The sequence below is a fragment of the Xenopus laevis genome, chromosome 5L, assembly GCF_017654675.1.
Source record: "Xenopus laevis strain J_2021 chromosome 5L, Xenopus_laevis_v10.1, whole genome shotgun sequence".
Taxonomy (NCBI): Eukaryota; Metazoa; Chordata; class Amphibia; order Anura; family Pipidae; genus Xenopus; species Xenopus laevis.
This window is the reverse complement of record NC_054379.1, coordinates 18,466,190-18,490,138: the sequence shown is the minus strand read 5'-3', so window position 1 is coordinate 18,490,138 and position 23,949 is coordinate 18,466,190. Positions and strand designations below refer to the sequence as shown.

The 23,949-nt window shown below is 43.2% G+C and overlaps 1 protein-coding gene across 7 annotated transcripts in view; it reads left to right on the top strand.

Moving 5' to 3' along the window:
• The window catches only part of cdc42bpa.L (CDC42 binding protein kinase alpha L homeolog), a 140,845-nt gene that overhangs the window by 72,370 nt on the left and 44,526 nt on the right, over positions 1-23,949 (top strand). For 5 of the 7 annotated variants that reach the window (XM_041562571.1, XM_041562572.1, XM_041562573.1 and 2 more), the window contains exons 6-12: positions 10,046-10,139; positions 11,948-12,148; positions 12,760-13,008; positions 14,328-14,432; positions 17,846-17,925; positions 18,155-18,321; positions 18,850-18,972. In XM_041562571.1, coding sequence (XP_041418505.1) covers positions 10,046-10,139; positions 11,948-12,148; positions 12,760-13,008; positions 14,328-14,432; positions 17,846-17,925; positions 18,155-18,321; positions 18,850-18,972 — 1,019 coding nt within the window. The remainder of the gene's footprint in view (positions 1-10,045; positions 10,140-11,947; positions 12,149-12,759; positions 13,009-14,327; positions 14,433-17,845; positions 17,926-18,154; positions 18,322-18,849; positions 18,973-23,949) is intronic. The other 2 variants (XM_041562574.1, XM_018262667.2) reach the window with 1 other exon arrangement.

Here is a 23,949-nt window from a genome sequence, read left to right as displayed (position 1 = left end):
ACATGTCATATAGAATAGAGTATATTTAGAATTAAATGCTCATGGTCCGTACTGATAAAAGCTCCTGACTCGGCCCCCTGTTAATTGAGCTGCCTGACCGATAATCAGCCAGATATTGATTAGACCTGAGCATTGATGTGGTTCTCTGCTAGCCAATCACCATAGCCCCCTCGTGTCATCCAATATGGGCAACCAGGTAATCTGCAACTTTACCAAGCAGATCTACCAATGTATGGAAATCTTTACAGTTGGCAACATCCCAGCCCCAAATGAGAGTCACTTGATCCTTTGGGTGCTTCAGTCTATGGATCATTGTACAGTGAGCATGGTTTGTCCCCCACCTGATCTCGTACTTGGGAGATGAGAATCCCTCGAATTTACAGAGAAGCTGATTTTTGTCACTGCAAAGCTCACAATATTAGATTGCAAGCTCTGTGCTTCAGGGGAGGCCGATGTGTAACCCACTCTAAGTTCACAATATTGGATTGCAAGCTCTGTGCTTCAGCAAATCCTGATGTGTAACCCACGCGGAGGTTTCTCATTCATTCTTATTGCCAAGTCTCCGGCAAGCCTTTTTCCAGCCGCCGCAGCTGCTAAGCTCAGTAAAATGATGTCATGCGGTTTTATTGGGCTCGAAGAATTTGTTTTAGTAACTAAAGAGCGTTAATTAAGATGTTTTATAGTTTTATGACTAATCATTTCCATCCTCTCTACCAATTCCCTTAGCCTTTCTGTGGCGCTGTGGGTATGTGGTGCCCAGAAATGCATACAATATAGTGTCATGGTCTGGGTAACTCTTCCTTCACTTGGCAGCTCCGGACCCCGCTTGGGTTACACCCCCAGACTCCCTACAGCAGCTATGTGAACTCCCAGCATTGCACCAAAAACTTCATTCAGTGGACTATCAGCAGCACTAATAGTATAAGTAGCTGACATGTGTGGCACTGCAGGGCAATAAGGAAACAGTAGGGCAAGTTGGCTACAGTAAGTGCACGGCAGTTGTTGTTGGACTACAAGTCCCTGAGGAGAAGCCAAAAGACCCACTAGCACCCCTGCACCCCAAAACACTGTTGATTAATTGCTATAGGTTTGCTGTAGATTATTGCAGTGGTTATGGCAAGCATTGCCTGTCTGCAGATTCTGTTCTGCACAAGTCTCCATTTCTAGGCCATCTTACCACCCAAAGCCCGACTGTAGCACAGACCTGCCTGACTATAATTCTGGTGGAAATTTGGACTTGCTTGTAATGACTCAAACTGGTCTCGTCAGCACAACCCAGTAACTTCAGTGCATGACATTGGTGCTGACATTATCTTGCCTGATAGTTCCATTTTCAAATTTAAATAAAATTCCCTTTCCAGCTCTGGGTTTAGTGCCTGATAATTTTATTAGGGATGCACCGAATCCAGGATTTGGGTCGGTATTTGGCCAGGATTCGGTCCTTTGCAGCAGGATTCGGACAAATCCTTACGACTGGCCAAACCAAGTCCGAATCCTTAAAATCATGGGACTTTTCGTCACAAAACAAGGAAGTAAAAAAAAAAAAAATCACTTGCCTCACTGATTTACATATGCTAATTAGGGTTTGGATTCATTTCGGTATTCGGATGAATCTTTCACAAAGGATTCGGGGTTGAGCTGAATACAAAATAGTGGATTTGGTGCATAAAGTTATATATTTTGCTACGTTTCTGGGTAGACTGTATTGTCATACCTCCCAATTGTCCTGTTTTTCCCGGGACAGTCCCGATTTTGACAGCTCAATTCGCAGTCCAGGATTGTTACTAATATGTCCCAACTTTCTCTTTGATAGCCTGCACTGAAAAGCCAGAAAAAGCTACACTTAATTGGCTTTTGGCAGAGGGGCCAGAATAGATACTTAGACACTTTTGTAACAATTTAAGATAAGCAAAGAAACAATTGTAACAATTTAAGATAAGCAGGTCTCCAAAAGGAAACTGACTTGCAGCTTAAAGGGCAGTTCACCTTCATTAGCAAAAATATAATAACACATAAAAACCACAGAAATGTGTTCAAACTGTGCCAAATTTTGTAAAATGAACATGGTAATAAGGGGGTGTGGCCACAAAAATGGGCATGGTCAAAACAATTTCAGCACGCTCAGCATGCCAAATTTTGTTGTCCTTCTTTCTATTTCCAAAATGTTGGGAGGTATGCTGTTTGTCTTAACCGGTCCCTGTATTACATGTTATGACTCTGATCCTTTTGATGCCACACTATTGGACTTTAGCCTGTTCTGGTATCTCCCTATTAAGTCTCTACTCCCTGATGACCTGTTGGCCCATTTGCATCGACCCTGTGTCATTGGGCATATAATGATCCACTCCAGGCATTTCTGAGACCTCACTCACGTGACCAATTAGGTTGTTAAGAAATCCAGGACCGGATCTTTATCCCACTCATGACACAGGTTTTGCAGACGTCTCATTGGTTAGTCCAAGCACTGGGCTCATTTATACGTTTGCTCCGTTGTGTCCTGCGCGGGGAGTCTGGGAGGAAGGGTAGAAGGGATAGGAATGTAGCTTGGGACGTCGGATCACGTAGAGACACTTCTATTGTTTATATTAATAGTGAAGGCATGTCACTGAGCTGGTAGAACCAAGAGCCATGTTTGGAAATGCACAGAGCACTGGGCCATTAACTCTTCTGCGCAGAGGCTTGTTACCTTATCACTGCCATTTTCTTCAGTTAAAATCCTGCATGACTGATTGACAGTGCTGCAGATTACACTGGAAGAGCAAATGCTGCATGGCTGCAGTGAAATCATTGCAGTCGGATAGAGCTGAACGAATTGCCGATGTGGACTCACAGTGTGACTTGGGGACAGTGAGTGAGTAGTGCAGGACTGCACCCTCCTAGACTGACTGCCGACCTCTGTGTGGCCAGTAATAAAGCTGTGAGCCAGTGACCCTATTGGCAGACAGGGAATTGGGCTGCCTGGATGTGGAAGGGTTAATGTAATTAACGAGTGAAGATGAGTTAGGGGCTGGATGCCTAAAGGACCAGTGACATCAATTTTGTTTTAAAAAAGATTGTATATAACGAAAAATAAAACACCAAGACATATTTAACTTTAAAATCGCAAATTATTAACAATTAACTTTCCGATATTCTGCTTGCAATCCTCTTCAGAAAACAGGGCAGCACTCGATTTCTCCAGCCTGCCTTCTATAGGAGAAAGCCAGGGAGGAGAAATCGAACACTGCATGATGGATCGTCGCCCTGTTGCCTGAATAAATCTGCACCTCTGCTGCACCATGACTGTCATTGCACTAAGTGGTGTTAGAGAGGTTAGGGGCCAGGGAATCATTGAAATCCACTGCACAACTCCAGCATTCTCTTATTATTATACCAAACCCTTGGATTCCTTGTCCCCCCCCAGCCCCTAATGTGACGCCCCCCTCGGCACATGGCTGAGTTAAAGTTTCAGGTAACTTCTTGCTTAGCAACAGCTGAAAATGCTTCACATTCCACCCCAACCTTTCCTTTCAAGACTTTGTGACATATGGCACCAACAGATGGGCCGCACATTCCTAAGGAGCTTACCCTCCTGCTGCATTACCCTCCTGCTGCATTACCCTCCTGCTGCATTACCCTCCTGCTGCATTACCCTCCTGCTGCATTACCCTCCTGCTGCATTACCCTCTGCTGCATTACCCTCCTGCTGCATTACCCTCCTGCTGCATTAACCTTCTGCTGCATTACCCTCCTGCTGCATTACCCTCCAGACCTTCTGCTGCATTACCCTCCTGCTGCATTAACCTTCTGCTGCATTACCCTCCTGCTGCATTACCCTCTGCTGCATTACCCTCCTGCTGCATAACCCTCCTGCTGCATTAACCTCCTGCTGCATTACCCTCCTGCTGCATTAACCTCCTGCTGCATTAACCTTCTGCTGCATTACCCTCTGCTGCATTACCCTTCTGCATGTTACCCTCCCGCTGTGTTACCCTCCGGCTGAATTACCCTCCCGCTGCATTACCCTACTGCTGCATTACCTTACTTCTGCATTACCTGCCCACCCAGTGCCCAGTAACACAGCGCTGACGTGAATGAGCCAGACGGCTAGCAGCCCTTAATTTCTGGCATGCTGCCATACTGCTGGGCTACGGTGATAAGCTTCCCTGCTTAGTCCCCACACTACACCCCTAATTACTAACATTCCTCCACAGCTTGTCATGTTGTGCCCAAAAGCCACTTATTCACTTCTGTGTATTTACCTCTGGATACGCTCGCTGCCTCTTATTCTCAGCCTTTTCCCATCCGCCTGTATGGGATTTACTATATATCCCACCCCACTGGGCAGCTGGGGCCCCTCAAGTCTCTGCTGAACAACATCTGAGCTGTCTGGCCATTCATTAAAGGGGTGGTTCACATTTAAGTTAACTTTTAGTATGTTATAGAATGGCTAATTCTAAGCAACTTTTCAATTGGTCTTCATTATTCATTTGGCTTTTTCTTCTGACTCTTTCCAGCTTTCAAACGGGGGTCACTGACCCCATCTAAAACAAATACTCTGTAAGGCTACAAATGTATTGTTATTGATTTTTATTACTCATCTTTCTATTCAGGCCTCTCCTATTCATATTCCAGTCTCTTATTCAAATCAATGCATGGTTGCTAGGGGAATGTGGACCCTAGCAACCAGATTGCAGAAACTCCAAACCGGAGAGCTGCTGAATAAAAAGATAAATAACTCAAAAATTGCAAGTAATAAAAAATAAAGACAAATTGCAAATTATCTCAGAATATCCCTCTCTACGTCATACTAAACTGTACCTCGAAGGTGAAAAACCCCTTTAAAGCAGAGCTGTCAGTAAGCATTTTTCAAAAGAAAGTCACTGAAGAGGCCCTGTATCACAGATTTGTCCCTGTGATATCATGGATTATATATTATTGTGTCGCTCACTTAGGCAGAACTACAGAGGAAGCAGACCCTGTGGTTGCGGGGGGGGGGGGGGGAGAAGTGCAGGGGCCCAGTATTTAATGAATTAATGAGCAATTTTAATATATTTAGGTAGAATTAGTTAATTTAGCAATGTTTTGGGGTCCTACCTTGAATTTGCTGTGGAGCCCAATAACATACAATTACGCTAATGTATGCTAGCAAATATAATAGGTCCTGGGGGGTTATGACGACCCCCATTTACTTGCTAATGGTATGGTTGCTGTTACTACTACTCTCTGTATATGGTGCATCATAAGTTGCCCTGTGGGCTGAGGATCGCAGGCACAGAGATTATGATATGGGCAAATTATATAAAACCACACAGGGCGTTTTGGGGAGATTTGGTCATCTGGCGGCTAATCGGCTCGTCTTTGCAGTGACCAAAACACCCCCTTTGCGGCTCCCCAAACGCCTTTCCTCACTCTGCGCCGGCTAAAATTAATAAAAAATGCCGGCGCTAATCACACGCGATGATTGGTCACCGCAAATGTAATCATTGTCCAGGGGGTAAACAATGGGATCGGCCCAATTCAGACCACCACCTGGTTTTCCTGTGTTAAAGCTGTTTGAATAGCTGCATATAAACCTAGTAGGAAAAAGAGGAGGAATATCGCTACTCAATAGCAATATATAGAGTAATATTAGTACTCAGTAGGAATAAATTCAATAATATTACTATCATGTAACAGATTTTCTGCTGAGATAGACATGCAGTTTGCTTCTTAAGGCTAGGGCCACACGGGAAGATTCAGGGAGATTGGTCGCCTGGCGACTAATCGCCGCGTCTTTGAGGCGACTAATCCCCGCGTCTTTGAGGCGACTAATCTCCCTGAATGGCTTGCTGGTATCTCACGAGGCAATTTCGAGCGACTTTGAAAAACGTGTCGCCGCGTGTGAATAGGCGCAGGCGACTTTAGCGCTAGCGGGTGCAAGATACCAGCAAGCCATTCGGGGAGATTAGATGCGGCGATTAGTCGCCAGGCGACTAATCTCCCTGAAATCTTCCCGTGTGGCCTAGCCCTAAAGGGGTTATTCCCCTTTGAGTTAACTTTTAGTATGATTTAGAGAGGGATATTCTGAGACAATTTGCAATTGGTTTTCATTGTTTATTATTTGTGGTTTTTGAGTTATTTAGCTTTTTATTCAGCAGCTCTCCCGTTTGTAATTTCAGCCATCCCGTTGCTAGAGTCTGAATTCCCCTAGCAACCATGCACTGATTTGAATAAGAATTGGCATATTAATACGAGAGGCCTGAATAGCCTTACAGAGCATTTGTTTTTAGATGGGTTCAGTGACCCCCGTTTCAAAGCTGGAAAGAGACAGAAGAAGGCAAATAATTAAAAAAACTATAAAAAAAATAAATAGTGAAGAACAATTGAAAAGTTGCTAAGAATCGGCCATTCTATAAAACACTAAAAGTTAACTTAAAGATGAACCACCCCTTCAATCTGTTGTTCTTTCTGGCCGGCCCTGGGTACCAGCAACAGTAACAGAGAAGATCCGAGTTCCAGTTTGCTGCCCTGAGTGGATCAGTGAAGAGAGACCATCAGTAAAAAAACACCCTTTAGTGTCATTGCGAGAAATATCTGCTGATGCACAACAAAGCCTGAGCATTAGGGTCATTCCCTGCTCTCTGGAATAGTCTGATTGTGATCACCCATCAGGCTGAATGCCCCTCAGCATGTGATGTTTTCCCTACATTTGTATTTCTGTTGATGAGAAGCAGCCGGAATTTGCTTCTAGATTGTGCTCAGTGTTTCTATTGTTGCTCCCAAAGATGATTAAAACTGTGCTATTCCGCTTCCAAAGGGCAGAGCCAGAGACACATGCTCAGATTTGGGGAGATTAGTCGCCCAGCGAGAAATCGCCTCTTCTTCGGGGCGATTAATCTCCCCAAACTGCCTCCCGCTGGCTAGAATGTAAATCGCCAGCGGAACGGCAATCGGTGCGCTTCATTTTCCGTAGTTGCCACATGAGGAAACTTCGGGCGACTTCTGGCGTTTTAGATTCTATCCAGAGGAAGGCAGTTGGGGAGATTAGTCGCCCTGAAGAAGAGCCGATTTATCGCCGGGCAACTTAATCTCCCCAAATCTTCACGTCTACCCTTACACTTAAAGGAGAAGGAACCCCTAAAAATTAATAGGACTGATAATGCCATGTTTTATATATTGAACTTATTGCACCAGCCTAAAGTTTGAGCTTGTCAATAGCAACAATGATCCTGGACTTCAAACTTGTCACAGGGGGTCACCATCTTGGAAAGTGTCTGTGACACTCACATGCTCAGTGGGCTCTGAGCAGCTGTTGAGAAGCTAAGCTTAGGGCTCGTCACTAATTATCCAGCAGAAAATGAGCTTCCCCTGTAATATAAGCTGATGCTACAGGGCTGATTATTAAATTCTGATGCTAATTGCACTCAGGGCCGGATTTACCCTTCTTGCCCCCCTAGGCCCAGCTACTGTGCCCCCCCCCCCCGCATTTTCTGGAATAACTTCTGCCACAGCCACTGCTGAATGATTTCAGTTGCAGGCTTGCAGCAAGGGGCGGGCCGCGGGCAGCCAGCCAAATTCACATTATATTGGGCTGATACAATGCTTTGGCCTGGGCCAACAAATAGGTTTACATTGGAAGCCTAAACAGACCAATTGGGGTAGGACCACATTAACAGCACAATGCAATCCTTACTCAATAAATATCTGGCCAATTTTAGTGGACTAAACTTTAGGCTGCAGGGTTATCAAATAAAAGAACACCAAATAATTTTTCTGTCTTTATTTTCCTTTTAACTTACTTGATGGGCCAACTTCTGAAAAGACTAGCACCATGTGATGTTCTAGTACCCTCAGCTCAGCTGAGTGAGGCTGGCTGCAACTTCTGAAAAGACTATGTGATGTTCAAGTACCTTCAGCTCAGCCTGAGTGAGGCTGGCTGGGCTGGCCGCTGGCGCCGAGTGACGCAAGCGCAGTCATGTGACGTGATGACGTCACCGCGCACAGCGTGCGCTGCGTGCCGTGCGCATACTGAGTCTGACTGTCTGACTGCCCGGAAGTGATCATCTGCGGCCAGAGAGAGTAGAGAGCTGAATGCTGACAGGCGCTGCCGGCTGCCGCTGCGCACACAGCAGGACTCTGCAGCCGGAGCCAGGAGTGGCAGCCGCTGCCGCCCCTAACATCTTGCCGCCATAGGCCCGGGCCTAGGGGGCCTTTACCTAAGTCCGGGCCTGATTGCACTGGTTTCTGTGCTGCCATGTAGTAATTATCTGTATTAATTACTAATCAGCCTTATTATTGTGACATTTCTATTCTATTTGTACTGTATATTGTGAGTGGGTCCCTAAGCTCAGTAAGTGACAGCAGCACAGAGCATGTGCAGTGAATCAGCAGAAAAGAAGACGGGGAGCTACTGGGGCATCTTTGGAGACACAGATCTTTACTGCTAAAGGGCTGTGGTTGTCTTGGGCTGGTACACAAGCACAAAACATAATGTACAACATTTCTAGCTTATTTCTTTAGTTTAACTCTCTGTGTCCTTTAAACAAAGCAATCAATCCTATAGTCTAACACTGTAGGCTTATTATTACAGGTATGGGATCCGTTATCTGGAAACCCGTTATCCTGAAAGCACGGAATTATGGAAAGGCCATCTCACAGAGAACTTCATTTAAGCACTTTCATTTGGGCCTAATTTTTTCCTTTTTTTTTTTATAGCGTTTTAATTATTTGCCTTCTTCTTCTGATTCTTTCCAGCTTTTAAATAGGGGTAACTGACCCCATCTAAAAGCCACAGCTAAAGCTACACATTTACTGTTATTGCTACATTTTATAACGGATCTTTCTATTCAGGCCTTTATTATTCTTGGTCCAGTGTCTTATTCAAATCAATGCATGGTTGCTTGGGGAATTTGGACCCTAGCAACCAGATTGCTGGAATTGCAAACCGGAGAGCTGCTGAATAAAAAGCTAAATAAGTCAAAAAGCATAAATAGCGAAAAATTAAAACCAATAGCAAATTGTCTCAGAATATCACTCTCTACATCATACTAAAAATTAATTCAAATGTGAACAACCCCTTTAATGGTCTGCCCGTATGCTTATGCACTACTCACAATATGAGGGTTGCTCTGTGTTATAGACACCCCCCCTTATGCATGCATTGAGCTGGGAGCTACTGTTCAACATTTATTGTCTGTGTTTGAGCCGTTCTTTGCCTTTTCCAGTAGGCAGGAGTCTAGCCAGATTGCTCCCGGCACAGAGAAAGTAATTAAGTGGATGGGAGTCAGGATAGAAAATGCTTGAGAACTGAATAAGCCTGAACTCGATATACAAGAAGTGTAACCGCAAGTTTGCGTCACTGCCAATAGAAAGCTGTTCAGCCAAGCCCAAATCTCTTATCTTTTATTTTATATCAGCTGCAGCTGCTTCTGTCCCTTTTTAAGGGCAGAGACACACAGTCAGATTCGGGGAGAATAGTCGCCCGGAGACAAATCTCTACTAATTTTCCCGAACTGCCGTCCCACCGGCTAGAATGTAAATTGCCCGGGAGGGATGGCACTCGGAGCACTTGGTTTTCTGAAGTTGCCTCACGAGGAAACTTCGTGCGACTTCGGAAAACGACGCGCTCCGAGTGACATCCTGCCGGCGATTTACATTCTAGCCGGCGGGAAGGCAGTTCGGGGAGATTAGTCGCCCTGAAGAAGAGATTTGTCACCGCCGACTAATCTCCACCAATCTGACCGTGTGTCTCTGCCCTAAATAACTCACTGTTAAAGCAGAACTGTCACCCCTAAAAATGCAGGAAAAAAAAAAACTTCAATATTTGTCGTTTTTGTGATACTGAAGCAATGGCAGTTACACATACGGTAACTATAAACCCAATGAAAATGAGGAATACATGGATGCTGAGAAGTTTATTAGAATAACATTTTCTTATTTGGGTTTACATCCCTTTTAATGGCCATTCTTTTGTTAACCATGTGACCAGACTCCCGGGATTATTTTATTTCCGGCTCCCATGGTGTTTGTTTTCATTGGAAGAAAACTTTTACCCACGCTGCCTCTCTTCTTGTGTTTTTTTCAGGGACATCAAACCTGATAATATCTTACTGGATATGAACGGACACATCCGATTGGCTGACTTTGGCTCCTGTTTGAAACTGATGGAGGACGGAACGGTAAGCCGGTTTGCTCTTCCTCAGCTGGAAAGTAGTTCAACTATATCTATGCAGAGCTGAATGCTTGGAATTAGGGATGCACCTAATCCAGGATTCGGTGCGGGATTCAGCCGACATTTGTCCTTTTTCAGCAGGATTCAGCCGAATCCTTGTGCCTAACCAAGCCAAATCTGAATCCTAATTTGCATATGTAAATTAGGGGCAGGAAGGGAACTCACGTGACTTTTCGCCACTTTTTCCTTTCCTACCCCTAATTTGCATATGGGATGCACCGAATCCAGGATTCGGTTTGGTATTCGGCCGAATCTTTCACAAATGATTCGGGGATTTGCCTGAATCCAAAATAGTGGATTCAGTGCATCCCTATTTGGAATTGGACCTTAAAGGTGTAGTTCAATTTTTAGCATAATGTAGACAATTTGCAACTAGCCTTCATTTTTTTCTTTAATGATTTAACTGTTTGTTCTGCAGCTGTCTAGTTTGGAATACCTATTAATTTGGAGTCCAACTTACTCTAGCAACCAGACAACATTAAAGGGGTTGTTCAGCTTTAAATTAACATTTAGGGGCCGATTCACTAAGGGTCGAATATCGAGGGTTAATTAACCCTCGATATTCGGCTAGGAATTAAAATCCTTGGACTTCGAATATCGAAGTCGAAGGATTTAGCGCAGATAGTTAGATCGAACGATCGAAGGATAATTCCTTCGATCGAACGATAAAATCCTTCAAATCGAACGATAAAATCCTTCGAATCGAAGGATTTTAATCCAACGATCAAAGGAATATCCTTCGATCAAAAAAAGTCAGCCAAGCCTATGGGGACCTTCCCCATAGGCTAACATTGACTTCGGTAGTTTTTAGATGGCGAACTAGGGGGTCGAAGTTTTAAAGAGACAGTAATTCGACTATCGAATAGTCAAACGATTTTTAGTTCAAATCCTTCGATTCGTAGTCGTAGTCGAAGGTCGAAGTAGCCCATTCGATGGTCGAAGTAGCCCAAAAAAAACTTCGAAATTCGAAGTTTTTTACCTTCGAATCCTTCACTCGAAGTTAGTGAATCGGCCCCTAGTATGACGCGGAGAGTGATATTCTGAGACAATTTGCAATTGGTTTTCATTTTTTATTGTTTGTGGTTTTTGAGTTATTTATGTTTTTTATTCAGCAGCTCTCCAGTTTGCAATTTCAGCAATCTGGTTGCTAGGGTACAAATTACCCTAGCAACCATGCATTGATTTGGAGAGTCCTGAATAGAAAAGGTCGAGTAATAAAAAGTAGCAATAACAATACATTTGTAGCCTTACAGAGCATTTGTTTTTTAGATGGGGTCAATGACCCCCATTGAAAAGCTGAAAGAGTCAGAAGAAGAAGGCAAATCATTCAGAAACTATAAAAAAAGAAAAAATGAAGGCTAATAAAAAAGTTGCTTAGAATTAGCCATTCTATAATATACTAAATTTAACGTAAAGGTGAACCACCCCTTTAAGGAAGTGAAAAGTAAAGCAGAGGGAATCTGTAGAAATAAGTAGCAATAAGTAACAGTAACAATAAAATTGGAGCCTCATGGAGGATCTGTTCTTAGCATTGGCAGGGTCAGTGACCCCAGCAACCAGATGCTATTTCAAACTGTTCTGGAAAGGCACAAGGACAATCATTTAACAAACCATAAGAAATAAAGAAGAGTTGCTTAAAACAGGCCAATCTATGGCAACACATATGTTAATTAAAAGGCAAACGTCCCCTTTAATATGCTAGTAGGTTCTGAGAGGTCACCCATGTGCTGTATATTTCCCCTGTGTTCACTGTAGGTTCAGTCTTCTGTAGCTGTCGGGACTCCCGATTACATCTCTCCTGAGATCCTTCAAGCCATGGAAGATGGGAAGGGAAAGTATGGGCCGGAGTGTGACTGGTGGTCCCTCGGGGTCTGTATGTATGAAATGCTGTATGGTGAGACCCCTTTCTATGCTGAGTCCTTGGTGGAGACTTACGGGAAGATCATGAACCACAAAGTGAGTATCTGAACTGGTTGACTGGATGTATATTGCATTAATAATCCCTGTATCATCATGTCCCACCTTCTGTAGAGAGGGCAAGTTCTTATATAAGGGTTGAAATATTCAGTGCAAATGTCCTTTAAAGGAGAAGCAAACAGCAGTTTATTGCCAATAGATTAGCCACAATAGTGCAATCTATAACACTTTATTTATTCTGCAGAATGCTTTACCATACCTGAGTAACCAGCTCTAGAAGCGCTCTGTTTGTTTAGGATAGCAGCTGTCATATTAGCTTGGTGTGACATCACTTCCTGCCTGAGTCTCTCCCTGCTCGCTCATAGCTCTGGGCTCAGATTACAGCACTGAGGGGAGGAGGGAGGGGGGAAAAGGGAGGGAGAGAGGAGCAAACTGAGCATGCTCAAGCCCTAGCCCTTGAGGTTTCTGCTGAAAACAGGAAGTCTGATACAGAAGCCCATGTGTACACAATAGAAGGAAAGAAATACAGTGTTTCTTTTGACAGAGGACTCAGAGCAGCTTTACTTTGAGCATTTAATAGTGTATTTACAGTATATAGACCTTTCTTCCTTCTTCTTCCTTCTTCCTTAACCAAATGTTTCTTTTCCTAGGAGAGGTTTCAGTTCCCGACTCAGTTGGCCGATGTCTCAGAGAACGCCAAGGATCTCATTCGTAGGCTCATCTGTAGCCGCGAGCACAGACTTGGCCAGAATGGCATCAAAGACTTTAAGAACCACCCGTTCTTTGTGGGCATCGACTGGGACAACATACGCAACTGCGAAGCGCCTTATATCCCGGAAGTCAGCAGCCCGACTGATACATCAAACTTCGATGTTGACGACGACTGCTTGAAGAACTGCGTAAGTCGCTGCAAATCCGTCTTTGCGCTCAGCGCTCCATTTGGCACTTAGGAAGGACAGGGGGGGCACATTTACAAACGGTGGGCACTTAAGTGCTTATGCTGTAACCCATAGCCATGAATCAGCCAATAGCTTTGAAAAGGCTCTGCAACTGGAAGCTGAAAGCAAATGTCTGATTGCTGCAGCTTCGTTTACTAGTGTTTGTAAATGAGCCCCATGATGTAGGCAAGAGCAGGTTATGGCAATAATTGCCATATAGTTAATGTTTTTTTTTTTATAAGCCAGACACTGGCAATGGAATTACCCATGCCACCCCCTGTTAAAGGATAAGTAAACCTTTTAAAGAAGTGAATGTAAAATGTACGAGGGTGCTAATCTAAGAAATGTTGCAATGTACATTCATTATTTATTTTGTTTTAATGCTAAGATATTAAAGGATACATGAACTGTTAATATGAATCAATTTTGTTACAACAGCACCACCTGCTGGTCAGTTTCCAACCAGTCTGACCACCAAGTAGTCAAGGAAGTTGTCAGGAGAAAGAAAGAGGCTGCTCTGATGTTCTTCTGCTTAGGAAAAATGTTAGAAAGGTTGCTATTTTTTTTCCTAAGCAGAAGAACATCAGAGCAGCCTCTTTCTTTCTCCTGACAACTTCCTTGACTACTTGGTGGTCAGACTGGTTGGAAATTGACCAGCAGGTGGTGCTGTTGTAACAAATTTCCTTTATAGTTACAGTACGTGTATTATTTAATATCTTAGCATAAAACAAAATAAATAATGAATGAACATTACAAAATTTCTTAGATTCACATTAGATTTACGTATCCTTTAACTACACTCGTAGCTAGGGTTGCCACCTTTTCTGGAAAAAAATACCGGCCTTCATATATACTTATCTTTTTTCCCTATTAATAACATTGGGATCAACCATCATTTTTACCAGCCAGGACTGTAAAATACTGGCCAGGTGGTAACCCTACTCGTAGGCCAGTCCTGTGCCAAAAATCACTTGGAGGGCCTCTTCCAGCCCATGGGTCTTCAACTGGACAGCCAGAACTGGAGACATAGGGGGTGATGATTTATTTTGAAGAACTCTTCTTACAGAGGGACGTCCAGGAGTGGGACCAATCTCAGGCTCCTGGTAGGTTTACTTCCCCTTTAGTAGGTTTATATAGCTGGGAGACTACCTGCATGTACAGATGTCATTGTGCAGAGCTGAGAATACCCAGGGAACACCCATGTGCCAGACCGCAGTGCGCTCTAACTGTTTTATCTTACAGTCTGTTCCAAACCTTCATTGCTCTGTTCTGCCTGACAGACAGGGGCTTCCGTTTCTTCGCCCACTTACTCCATAGATTTAGAGGCTGATCTCCAAGCAGAAGGCCTGACTGAGCCCAATCCGAACGCCCAGCACCCCGTGGCCGTAATGAATTCATGTCGTATTCACTGAGTTGATTGTGCCACGCATGAACCCACTAATGTATCTGCCACCCTAGATAAGGTTTAGACTTGGGCCGAACAGCAACAACAGAAATGGCTTCACTGCATCGCTCATGTTTGTTCTGGAACCGGCAAGGAAAATGGAGTAGAGTGATAGTTATTGGTGCTAGAGTATTGGGGGGTTTGCCTAAGGCTTCCACAGTGCTCTCTGTGTGTGATTACACTAAAAGGGGTAATAACACTAAAATACAACCTGACTACTGTATGCTGATATTGTCTGCTCTGTATATAGGAGATGTGACTTGCACCTCAACCCATATGGCAGCTACCTAGGCCTTAAAGGCATTGTTCTACACTAATCATGACACATGGACATGATCTGAAATGTATAAAAGTACTTTAAATTAGGGATGCACCGAATCCACTATTTGGATTCGGCCAAACCTCGAATCCTTCGTAAAAGATTTGGCCGAATACCGAATCGGCAAATTAGGTTTGGGAAGGGGAAATTTTTTTTACTTGTTTTGTGACAAAAAGGCAGGCGGTTTTCTTCCCCACCCCTAATTTACATATGCAAATAAGGATTCGGATTCAGTTCGGCTGGGCAGAAGGATTCGGCCAAATCCGAATCCTGCTGAAAAATGACGAATCCTGGCCGAATCCTGAACTGAATCCTGGATTCAGTGCATCCCTACTTTAAATACTTAAAGGAACAGTAACACCAAAAAAATGATGGTTTAAAGCAATGACAATGTATAGTTTATATAAACAAGCTGCTGTGTAGCCATGGGGACAGCCATTCAAAGCTGAAAAAAATAGAAAAGACACAGGATACACAGCAAATAACACATCAACTCTGCAGTATACAATAGGATTCTTCAGAACTTATCTGTTATCTACTGTGTATCCTGTGCTTGAATGACTGTCCCCATGATTACACAGCAGCTTGTTTATATAAACTATAGTAGTACTTACCTGTTATCTACTGTGTATCCTGTGCTTGAGTGGCTGCCCCCATGGCTACACCGCAGCTTGTTTATATAAACTATAGTAGTACTTATCTGTTATCTACTGTGTATCCTGTGCTTGAATGGCTGCCCCCATGGCTACACAGCAGCTTGTTTATATAAACTATAGTAGTACTTATCTGTTATCTACTGTGTATCCTGTGCTTGAATGACTGCCCCCATGGCTACACAGCATCTTGTTTATATAAACTATAGTAGTACTTACCTGTTATCTACTGTGTATCCTGTGCTTGAGTGGCTGCCCCCATGGCTACACCGCAGCTTGTTTATATAAACTATAGTAGTACTTATCTATTATCTACTGTGTATCCTGTGCTTGAATGGCTGCCCCCATGGCTACACAGCAGCTTATTTATATAAACCATAATAGTACTTATCTGTTATCTACTGTGTACCTGTGCTTGAATGGCTGCCCCCATGGCTACACAGCAGCTTGTTTATATAAACTATAGTAGTACTTATCTATTATCTACTGTGTATCCTGTGCTTGAATGGCTGCCCCCATGGCTACACAGCAGCTTGTTTATATAAACTATAGTAGTACTTACCTGTTATCTACTGTGTATCCTGTGCTTGAGTGGCTGCCCCCATGGCTACACCGCAGCTTGTTTATATAAACTATAGTAGTACTTATCTGTTATCTACTGTGTATCCTGTGCTTGAGTGGCTGCCCCCATGGCTACACAGCAGCTTGTTTATATAAACTATAGTAGTACTTATCTATTATCTACTGTGTATCCTGTGCTTGAATGGCTGCCCCCATGGCTACACAGCAGCTTGTTTATATAAACTATAGTAGTACTTATCTATTATCTACTGTGTATCCTGCCCCCATGGCTACACAGCAGCTTGTTTATATAAACTATAGTAGTACTTATCTGTTATCTACTGTGTACCTGTGCTTGAATGGCTGCCCCCATGGCTAAACAGCAGCTTGTTTATATAAACTATAGTAGTACTTATCTGTTATCTACTGTGTATCCTGTGCTTGAATGGCTGCCATCAAGGCTACACAGCAGCTTGTTTATATAAACTATAGTAGTGTGTCTGAAGCGAACGCAACAGTTTTACCAGTGCAGGGCAACACTACGTTATATTATCATTCCTTTAAAACATTCATTTTTGGTGTTACTGTTTCTTTAAGAAATACCCGAGCAGCAGACCACATTCATTGTAAACATGCAGCATACGGTGGTTTACAGTAGCAGGTTGCATTTTAGTTTTCCTTTAAAAGAAAAAAAAGAATGACTTGGGCCAAAAAAGGAAAATGATCAATTGCAAAGTCTATGTGAGACTCCAATGGACTAAACAGCCTTCCAACCCCTCCAGCAAGAAGAGGATCTAAACATGAACCCTTTTAGTCTATTATCTGCCTTCCAAACACATAGTGGGGGAACAGGATAGTGGGCCGCTACTTTTGGGTAATACGCTGGTACCCCCAGCTGCTTGGAAAAGCTAAGGATTAAGATGAAGCAGATTCTCACAAATTCTTTGCAATCAAATAGTATTTACTGGCTATTAACTAGTTGCCTAAAATTGATACATTCCAGTTTATAGAATCTAAGACATTAGCGGTTCTGCGTGCTGCATTTGGACCAGGCTTCAGCATCTCCTGCTCTCTGGTCTCCAAATTCTGTGTGCGCCCAACTTGTTTGTTTGGTGCAAATTCCAGATGAGGAGTTAAAAGGCAGAGATGTTCCCTTTGGCTGCCTGCTCAGAACCAGTACTCGGCCCCATATGTCTTACATTCTGTTTGGGCATTGGATGTTTTTTTTTTTTTAAAGAACTAAAATTATCGGGGCTCAGTTTTTGGATTTTGCAATGAACGCAATGAAGTCATCCTGATGTCATTCTGAGTTAAGCCAATGTAGTGTTGCATGTAGACCTGAGAATGGCAGAAATACAGTAGGAATATGGGTCTATCTTGTGTCTGTCTGTCCAGCTTGTCGTTGAACTGGAGGACTGCACGTTGTACATAAATACAGATCATAAATACAATGGTATCTCCATGATATCAAGGGCATTTTCTGACCTCTGGGCACTTGTTAGCTTTGGGTCTCCGGCCCTATCCCCTGTTTGCCCCCCAGGTCCCCTCTTGGGCCACACAAGATGACTTTCCTATGCCTATGACCTCAGTGCTGCATCAAGATGACATCATTGCGTTACAGTCTTCCTTTGGGTGATGTATTAGACGATGATCCTGCCCTAACTCCTCCTATAACCAACCCCCTGATACAGAAAAGCTTCTCACTTACTCTCATTGCACTGTGAGTGTGTGCCGCACATTAGCTCTCTAGGAGTCACCGTATCTTTCTATGGTTAATCGCAACAGTGGTGCAACTACAATTAACATTAACGATTCTTCCAGGAGACTATGCCACCCCCGATTCACACCAGCTTCTCTGGACACCACCTGCCGTTTGTTGGATTTACCTACACGAGCAACTGGTAAGGGTCAATTTCTTATTGCACTTTATTATATCATCTTCCTGCTGTTATTGTATCACAGAGGCAGGAGTTCCATTCTTCGCGCCATCTCTAAGCTTCCTTGGTCTCCATCCCTTGGGTAACAGAGGCTGCTGGGAGTTGTAGTTTAGCTTGAGAAAACAAGATAAGACGTGTTCCCCCAGAGGTAGTGGGATATTTCTGTCTGTAATCCGCTGTGTGTTCGTTTCAGTGTACTTTCAGATCGGAGCACTCTAAGAGATGCATCTGGGACGTCCAGTACCGATCTCGATGCCAATGTCCAACGAACGCTAGAAGACAGTTTAGCTACAGAAGCGTATGAGAGGCGCATCCGGCGTCTGGAACAGGAGAAGATGGAACTGACTAGGAAGCTACAAGGTAAAAATATGACAAATTCAAGTTGCTGTGATCTCAGGCCCTGCAAAAATTTGGAATTAAGGCGACCATAGATGCACAGATATTATCGGCAGAAGGATATTAATCGGCTCATTGATAGGCCCAGGCGGAAAATTTTGATTGGGCCCCTTTGAAGGCACCTGAACATTGGCCATTGTTAGTGCTGAATCATCAGATACAGGTAGAATTCTATTGTTTCTATTTATATATCTGACAATTCAGCTCTACACGTGTGTATTGAAACAAACAATGTTTCCAGGAAAGAACGTCTATAGCCACCTTTACTGTACCAGCCTAGAAGCTCAGCAGCCCTATAACAGTAATGATCCAGCCTTCATAATTGCTTTCAGCAGCTCCCCATCTTGGATCTTGTTAGAGTTGGTTATAATTCAATTCTGATGCAGAATGCACTGGTTTCTATGCTGCAATGTAATGTGCATCTGAATAAACGACAAATCAGTCTTGTATAGTAAATGTTAACTTGAACAAAAAAGGTGTTTTCTCTCCCAGAATCCACTCAGGCCGTTCAGGCCCTCCAGTACTCGCCAGTCGATGGGCCGGTCACTGCAAGCAAAGACTTAGAAATAAAATCTTTGAAGGAAGAGCTAGACAAGCTGAAAACTCTGGGTACAGGTAAAATCCATTTTTAACCATTTTCATGGTATTTTCTTACTGCCCCTCACCTGAGCTCTCATTAGGGGTTGTGGAAACGAGGTACAGCTGTTAGAGGAGGAAGAGAATTCCACTATGTGCTGTAATTGTATCTCATATCTGAGTCAGCAGCAGGAGCAAAAAAAGCTTCTACGATAGTAAGGTCATATCTGTGGGCATACCTGCTGTTAAATGGGATGTCAACCCAACATTACAATTTTGCTTAATTAAAGAGTTCCGGATAATGGATCTTTCCATAATTTGGATATTCATACATTAAGCCTACTAGAAAATCATATAAACATTAAATAAACCCAATAGGATTGTTTTGCTTCCAATAAGGATTAATTATATATTAGTTGGGATCAAGTACAAGATACTGTTTTATTATTACAGATAATTATTTTTTTATAAATTTGGATTATTTTGGAAGATGGCACTTTCTGGATACCATGTGTGAGTGTGTGTGTGTGTGTGTGTGTGTATATATATATATATATATATATATATATATATATATATATATTCCCCAAAATCACAGCACTCACGATAATGTGGATATTATTGCAGTGCACATACAATCCTCCAATGAAGAAGCCGCACTCACAGGTCTTGTCCAAAAGTATAAACAGTTTATTTAAGAAGTTTCGGCTGCATCTCAGCCTTTGTCAAAGTTACAAATTGCAATATGAACCTCCCTTAAATACCAGGAAGACTTCCTAGTTATACCTTAAAGTGTTACTGACACTAAAAAAGTACTTTTTAAAATATCAATATACATTAAAAGTCACCTATAGGTCATGCTGTTTGCATTTTTGCTGAGAGGTTTGTTTTTGTAAGTAATTGTTAGTTGAAGTTCCTAAACCTGACTGTTTTGCCAACCTGACTGTCCCATCTCAGCTAAAGTTAAAGTCAGTTAAAGTTTCTAATGCTAACACACAAATATGGCAGCCCCCTCATACAGGAACATGGGACATCAGACAGGTAATGTAAAAGCATTGTGCAAATACTGTATGGCAAAATTATAAGAAGCATGCAAAGTCAATTTTATGGTAGATGTAAAAAAAGGTTAAATTTCTGCTTTCAGTATCTCTTTAAGTCTACTAAAAAAAATCATTTAAACATGAATTAAACCCAATAGAATTGTTTTGCATCCAATTGGGATTTATTATATCTTAGTTTGGGTCAGTACAAGGTACTGTTTCATTGCCACAGAGAAAAAGGAAATCCGTAATTCAACGCTTTCTGGATAACCGGTTTCCGGATATCAGATCCTATACATGTATATCAGTATAAATGCTGTTGATTCAAGTAGTTACAGTAAGGTGGTGGGAGTTGTAGTTTAAAGATGCACAGGTATGGCCATGGCATGTGTATATTCATGGCTACTTGCTGTAAGGGCACTGTGCCATTCCCAGCGTGGCTCTGAGCTTGTGGTTCCATCGCACATTTTCCCATGATAACCGCTCAGTCTGTGCAGGATGTGTGTCAGCTCTCCTGGTAGTCACACTAATCATCCTGAAAATATGCTCGGCCTCTGTGCGCCCCACTCCAATTACTTTGCCCTACATAGTGGGGATGAGAGCTACTAGCACTGTAAACGTTAAAAGCCTCAGGGGGCTGACGTGTCTTCCGTGGCCCTGGCCCCCCCGCCTTCATTCCTCAAAATCTACCAACAAAGCCTGTTTTCAGTTTTCTATTTATAGGAGGAATCCTGGAAACACTGGTTAGATATTCAGTGAATTTATTTCTTAAAGCGATACCGCCGTTATCTCAGTGACACTGCAGCCAGGAGACATGCGTATACAGGGAAATGTCCCCCCCAGACTGCTGCAAAGAAGCACGTACCCCGTTCTATATCTAAAGCCCTGTAAATGGCTTTAATGATATGTTGGGAAAGATACCCACGCAGTTCAATGCAGGATGAAGCTGAATAATGGACTGAGGGGAATATTATTATTATAAGGATCAGGTTGCAGACATCTGGTAACAATATTGGCCGGTCATTATTTCAGGTATTTACCTATATCCCAGCTACTACGTCTGTTTATTCACCTGGTCCCCAGCAGCCTCTGTATATGGAGCTCATACATCTTGTGCTGGTCAGGGACTGGGGTTACTGGAAGGTTTCTGTGTCCTATCTGGGGTCGGATTCCTTTTATTTCCCAGCGTGCAGTGCAGGCGTAATGTATTTAATGATTCATTAGAGTCCTGGGTCCATTCCCTTTGCTCACACGTTTGCCCACACTATTCTGCACTCCATCATCCACATCGGGGACCTTTTAATGATACCCCAAGCTGATGCTCTTCTCAGTCAGCGCATTGCTGAACTCTGATTGGTTAAAAACCAGCACATTTATTTAGGACTGCTTATTGGTAGAATTTGTATTCTAGCAAATGAAATATGTTTGTTATAACATGCCAGCTAACTAAAGGTTTATCATTAAAGAGCCCCCCAGTCCTGCCCCTATTTCTCTCCAGACTAACCCTGTTCTATACACTTTATTAAGGCAAGGCAAGGATCTGCCTGTACTGGCAATTAGACTGTTTAAAGGGGAAATTCACTTTCCCATATTTGCCATTTCACGTATTTTATAGATGGACCAATTTGAAGCAACTTTTTAAGCTTCTTATCATTATTTATTGAGCACGGTTCTTATCCAGAAACTTTCCAGTTGCAGATAAAAATTCCGTACGACTCTTGGGAGGGTCACTGACCCTGACAACAAAACATAAAATATGCTTGAGAGACTTCAGTTTTTTTGTTTGCTTACTTTTCTTTTCAGGGTCTCTGCTATTCATTTTCCATTTTGGCTTAAAGACTGCTCCCTGGTCTCTTAGATAAGTAGCCCCTAGCAACCAAGCCTGCAAGTTGCAGAACAAACAACCACAAAAATGGATCTACAATGGGTCTACAAGATGCTAAAGTTCCTATAGATCTTGTACAGTAGCTAAGCACATTGTGTCGCTTGGGATATAATGCTATATATATATATATGTTATAACAGGCTTCGCCCTGGCTTACCAGCATTAACTGGGGAACAGGGTAGGTGATACAGGAAGATGAGCAATAAGGGGGTAAAGAGGGGTCTCAGAGCTGTTCCCTTTGATTTCTGAACCTTGCTTAACATGGCTGTGCTTGCAGGTGTACGTGGCTAAAGTTATGGCACCACTGGGCCAATTAAATGGTCCTTGTGGATGGCCGTTAGCTGGACACCTGCATGAGAGTTCAATGCGTGTGAGTGTCAGTCTGTCTGGGAGCAGTCCCTATAGAGAGGACAGACTGCCTCCCTGTCCAAGCATATGGTTCTAATAGACAGAGTCACAGACTTACTTTTGTTCTCTGTAACACGGGAGAAAACTTTGAGGAATTCCAAGCAGTGCCAAGTATGTAAAGGATAACAGCAGAGAAAACCTCGGCTCAGCAGAATGACATCCTTGCGCTTGCTCTTTTCACTCCCCAATTACAAAGCTTGATGTTCTGTTGGTTTCGGTGTCGGGGGGTTATTGCTAGTACAAGTGTCCTATTGCTGTTCCCTCCCCTGTGCTGTGGAAGGTGCAGTTGGGAGAGAAGAGAGGGTGTAAGGGCTGTTCATTAGTCGTCAGGCATTAGATAAACTGCCAGGCCTGAACTGGCGAATCTGTGGGTTCTGGCAAATGCCAGAGGGGCTGCTATAAGTTGGCACTATTTATTAGGCTGATGGGGGGGCTGCTTGGGCTTCTGTGTACTTGAAATGCCAGGGCTTATTGCGAATCCCAGTCCAGACCTGCCAGCAACTCTCCAGTACCAGTGTTCTGTACCAGTACTAGGGATGCCAACCACTGCCCCAGCACAGCGCTTCATTTGAACACTGGAAGGCAAAGGCTGCCATGGTTATTATCTTGGTTATATTGTGGTTCAACAACAAACTTCCATTTAAAGGCACATTGCATTCACTAATCACTGGGATGGGTATCTTATCTGTAATCCCCCATAATGGATTTCCTGACCCATCCGCTAACTGAGACTTGATTTAAACCTAAATTCACTAAAAGGTAAAAGTACTTCCAGTGAGCATCCTGGTGGGTCAGGGAGTCTTTAATTCAAGCAGTGGGTGGAGCTAGAATACAGATGGCAGCTATAGGGCAGGCGAAAGGAGTGTAAATCAATCAGTGGGTGGAGCTAGAATACAGATGGCAGCTTTCGAGGAAGGGAAAGGAGTGTAAATCAAGCAGTAGGTGGAGCTTGAATACAGAGGGCAGCTATAGGGCAGGGGAAATGAGTGTAAATAAAGCAGTGGGTGGAGCTAGAATACATATGGCAGCTTTCGGGCAAGGGAAAGGAGTGTAAACCAAGCAAGCTAAAACAACTATGGCAGCTATTGGAGACTGGAAAGGAGTGTAAATTAAGTGGGTGGGACCAGTGCACTGATGGCAGCTTGAATGAGAGGGACTGGGTTTCTGTAACTCAAGCAGAAACTGGAATTCTAACACATGATGGCAGTTTACAGGAGGGGCGAGGAGCCTGTAACTGAAGCAGTGGGCTGGGCTAAAATACACTAATGACTGCTTAGAGTGACTGGGACTGAAAGACTCTAATGGACTCTTACAGGGGGAGGAGCAACGAGTTTGTACCTCAAGCAGTGGGCGGGGAAAGAAGACTAATTGCAGCTTACAGGGAAACAAACAAGAAGTCTGTAACTGAAGCAGTGGGTGGGGGCTAGAAGACTCAGTGTAATGGAAGCTTACAGGGGAGGGACAGAGAGTCTGTGACTCAAGCAGTGGGTGGGACTTGAAGACTCTAATGGCAGCTTACAGGAGGCAAGGCACAGAGTCTGTAATCGAAACACTATCTCCTAATTCTGTCTTCAAATATAGTATTTAAGCAAGCATGGACTGTTATTCACTAATACACTACATTTCAATAAAACAGATATATATATTTTTTTGTCAGCAAACAAACACAGTTTTTACATAACG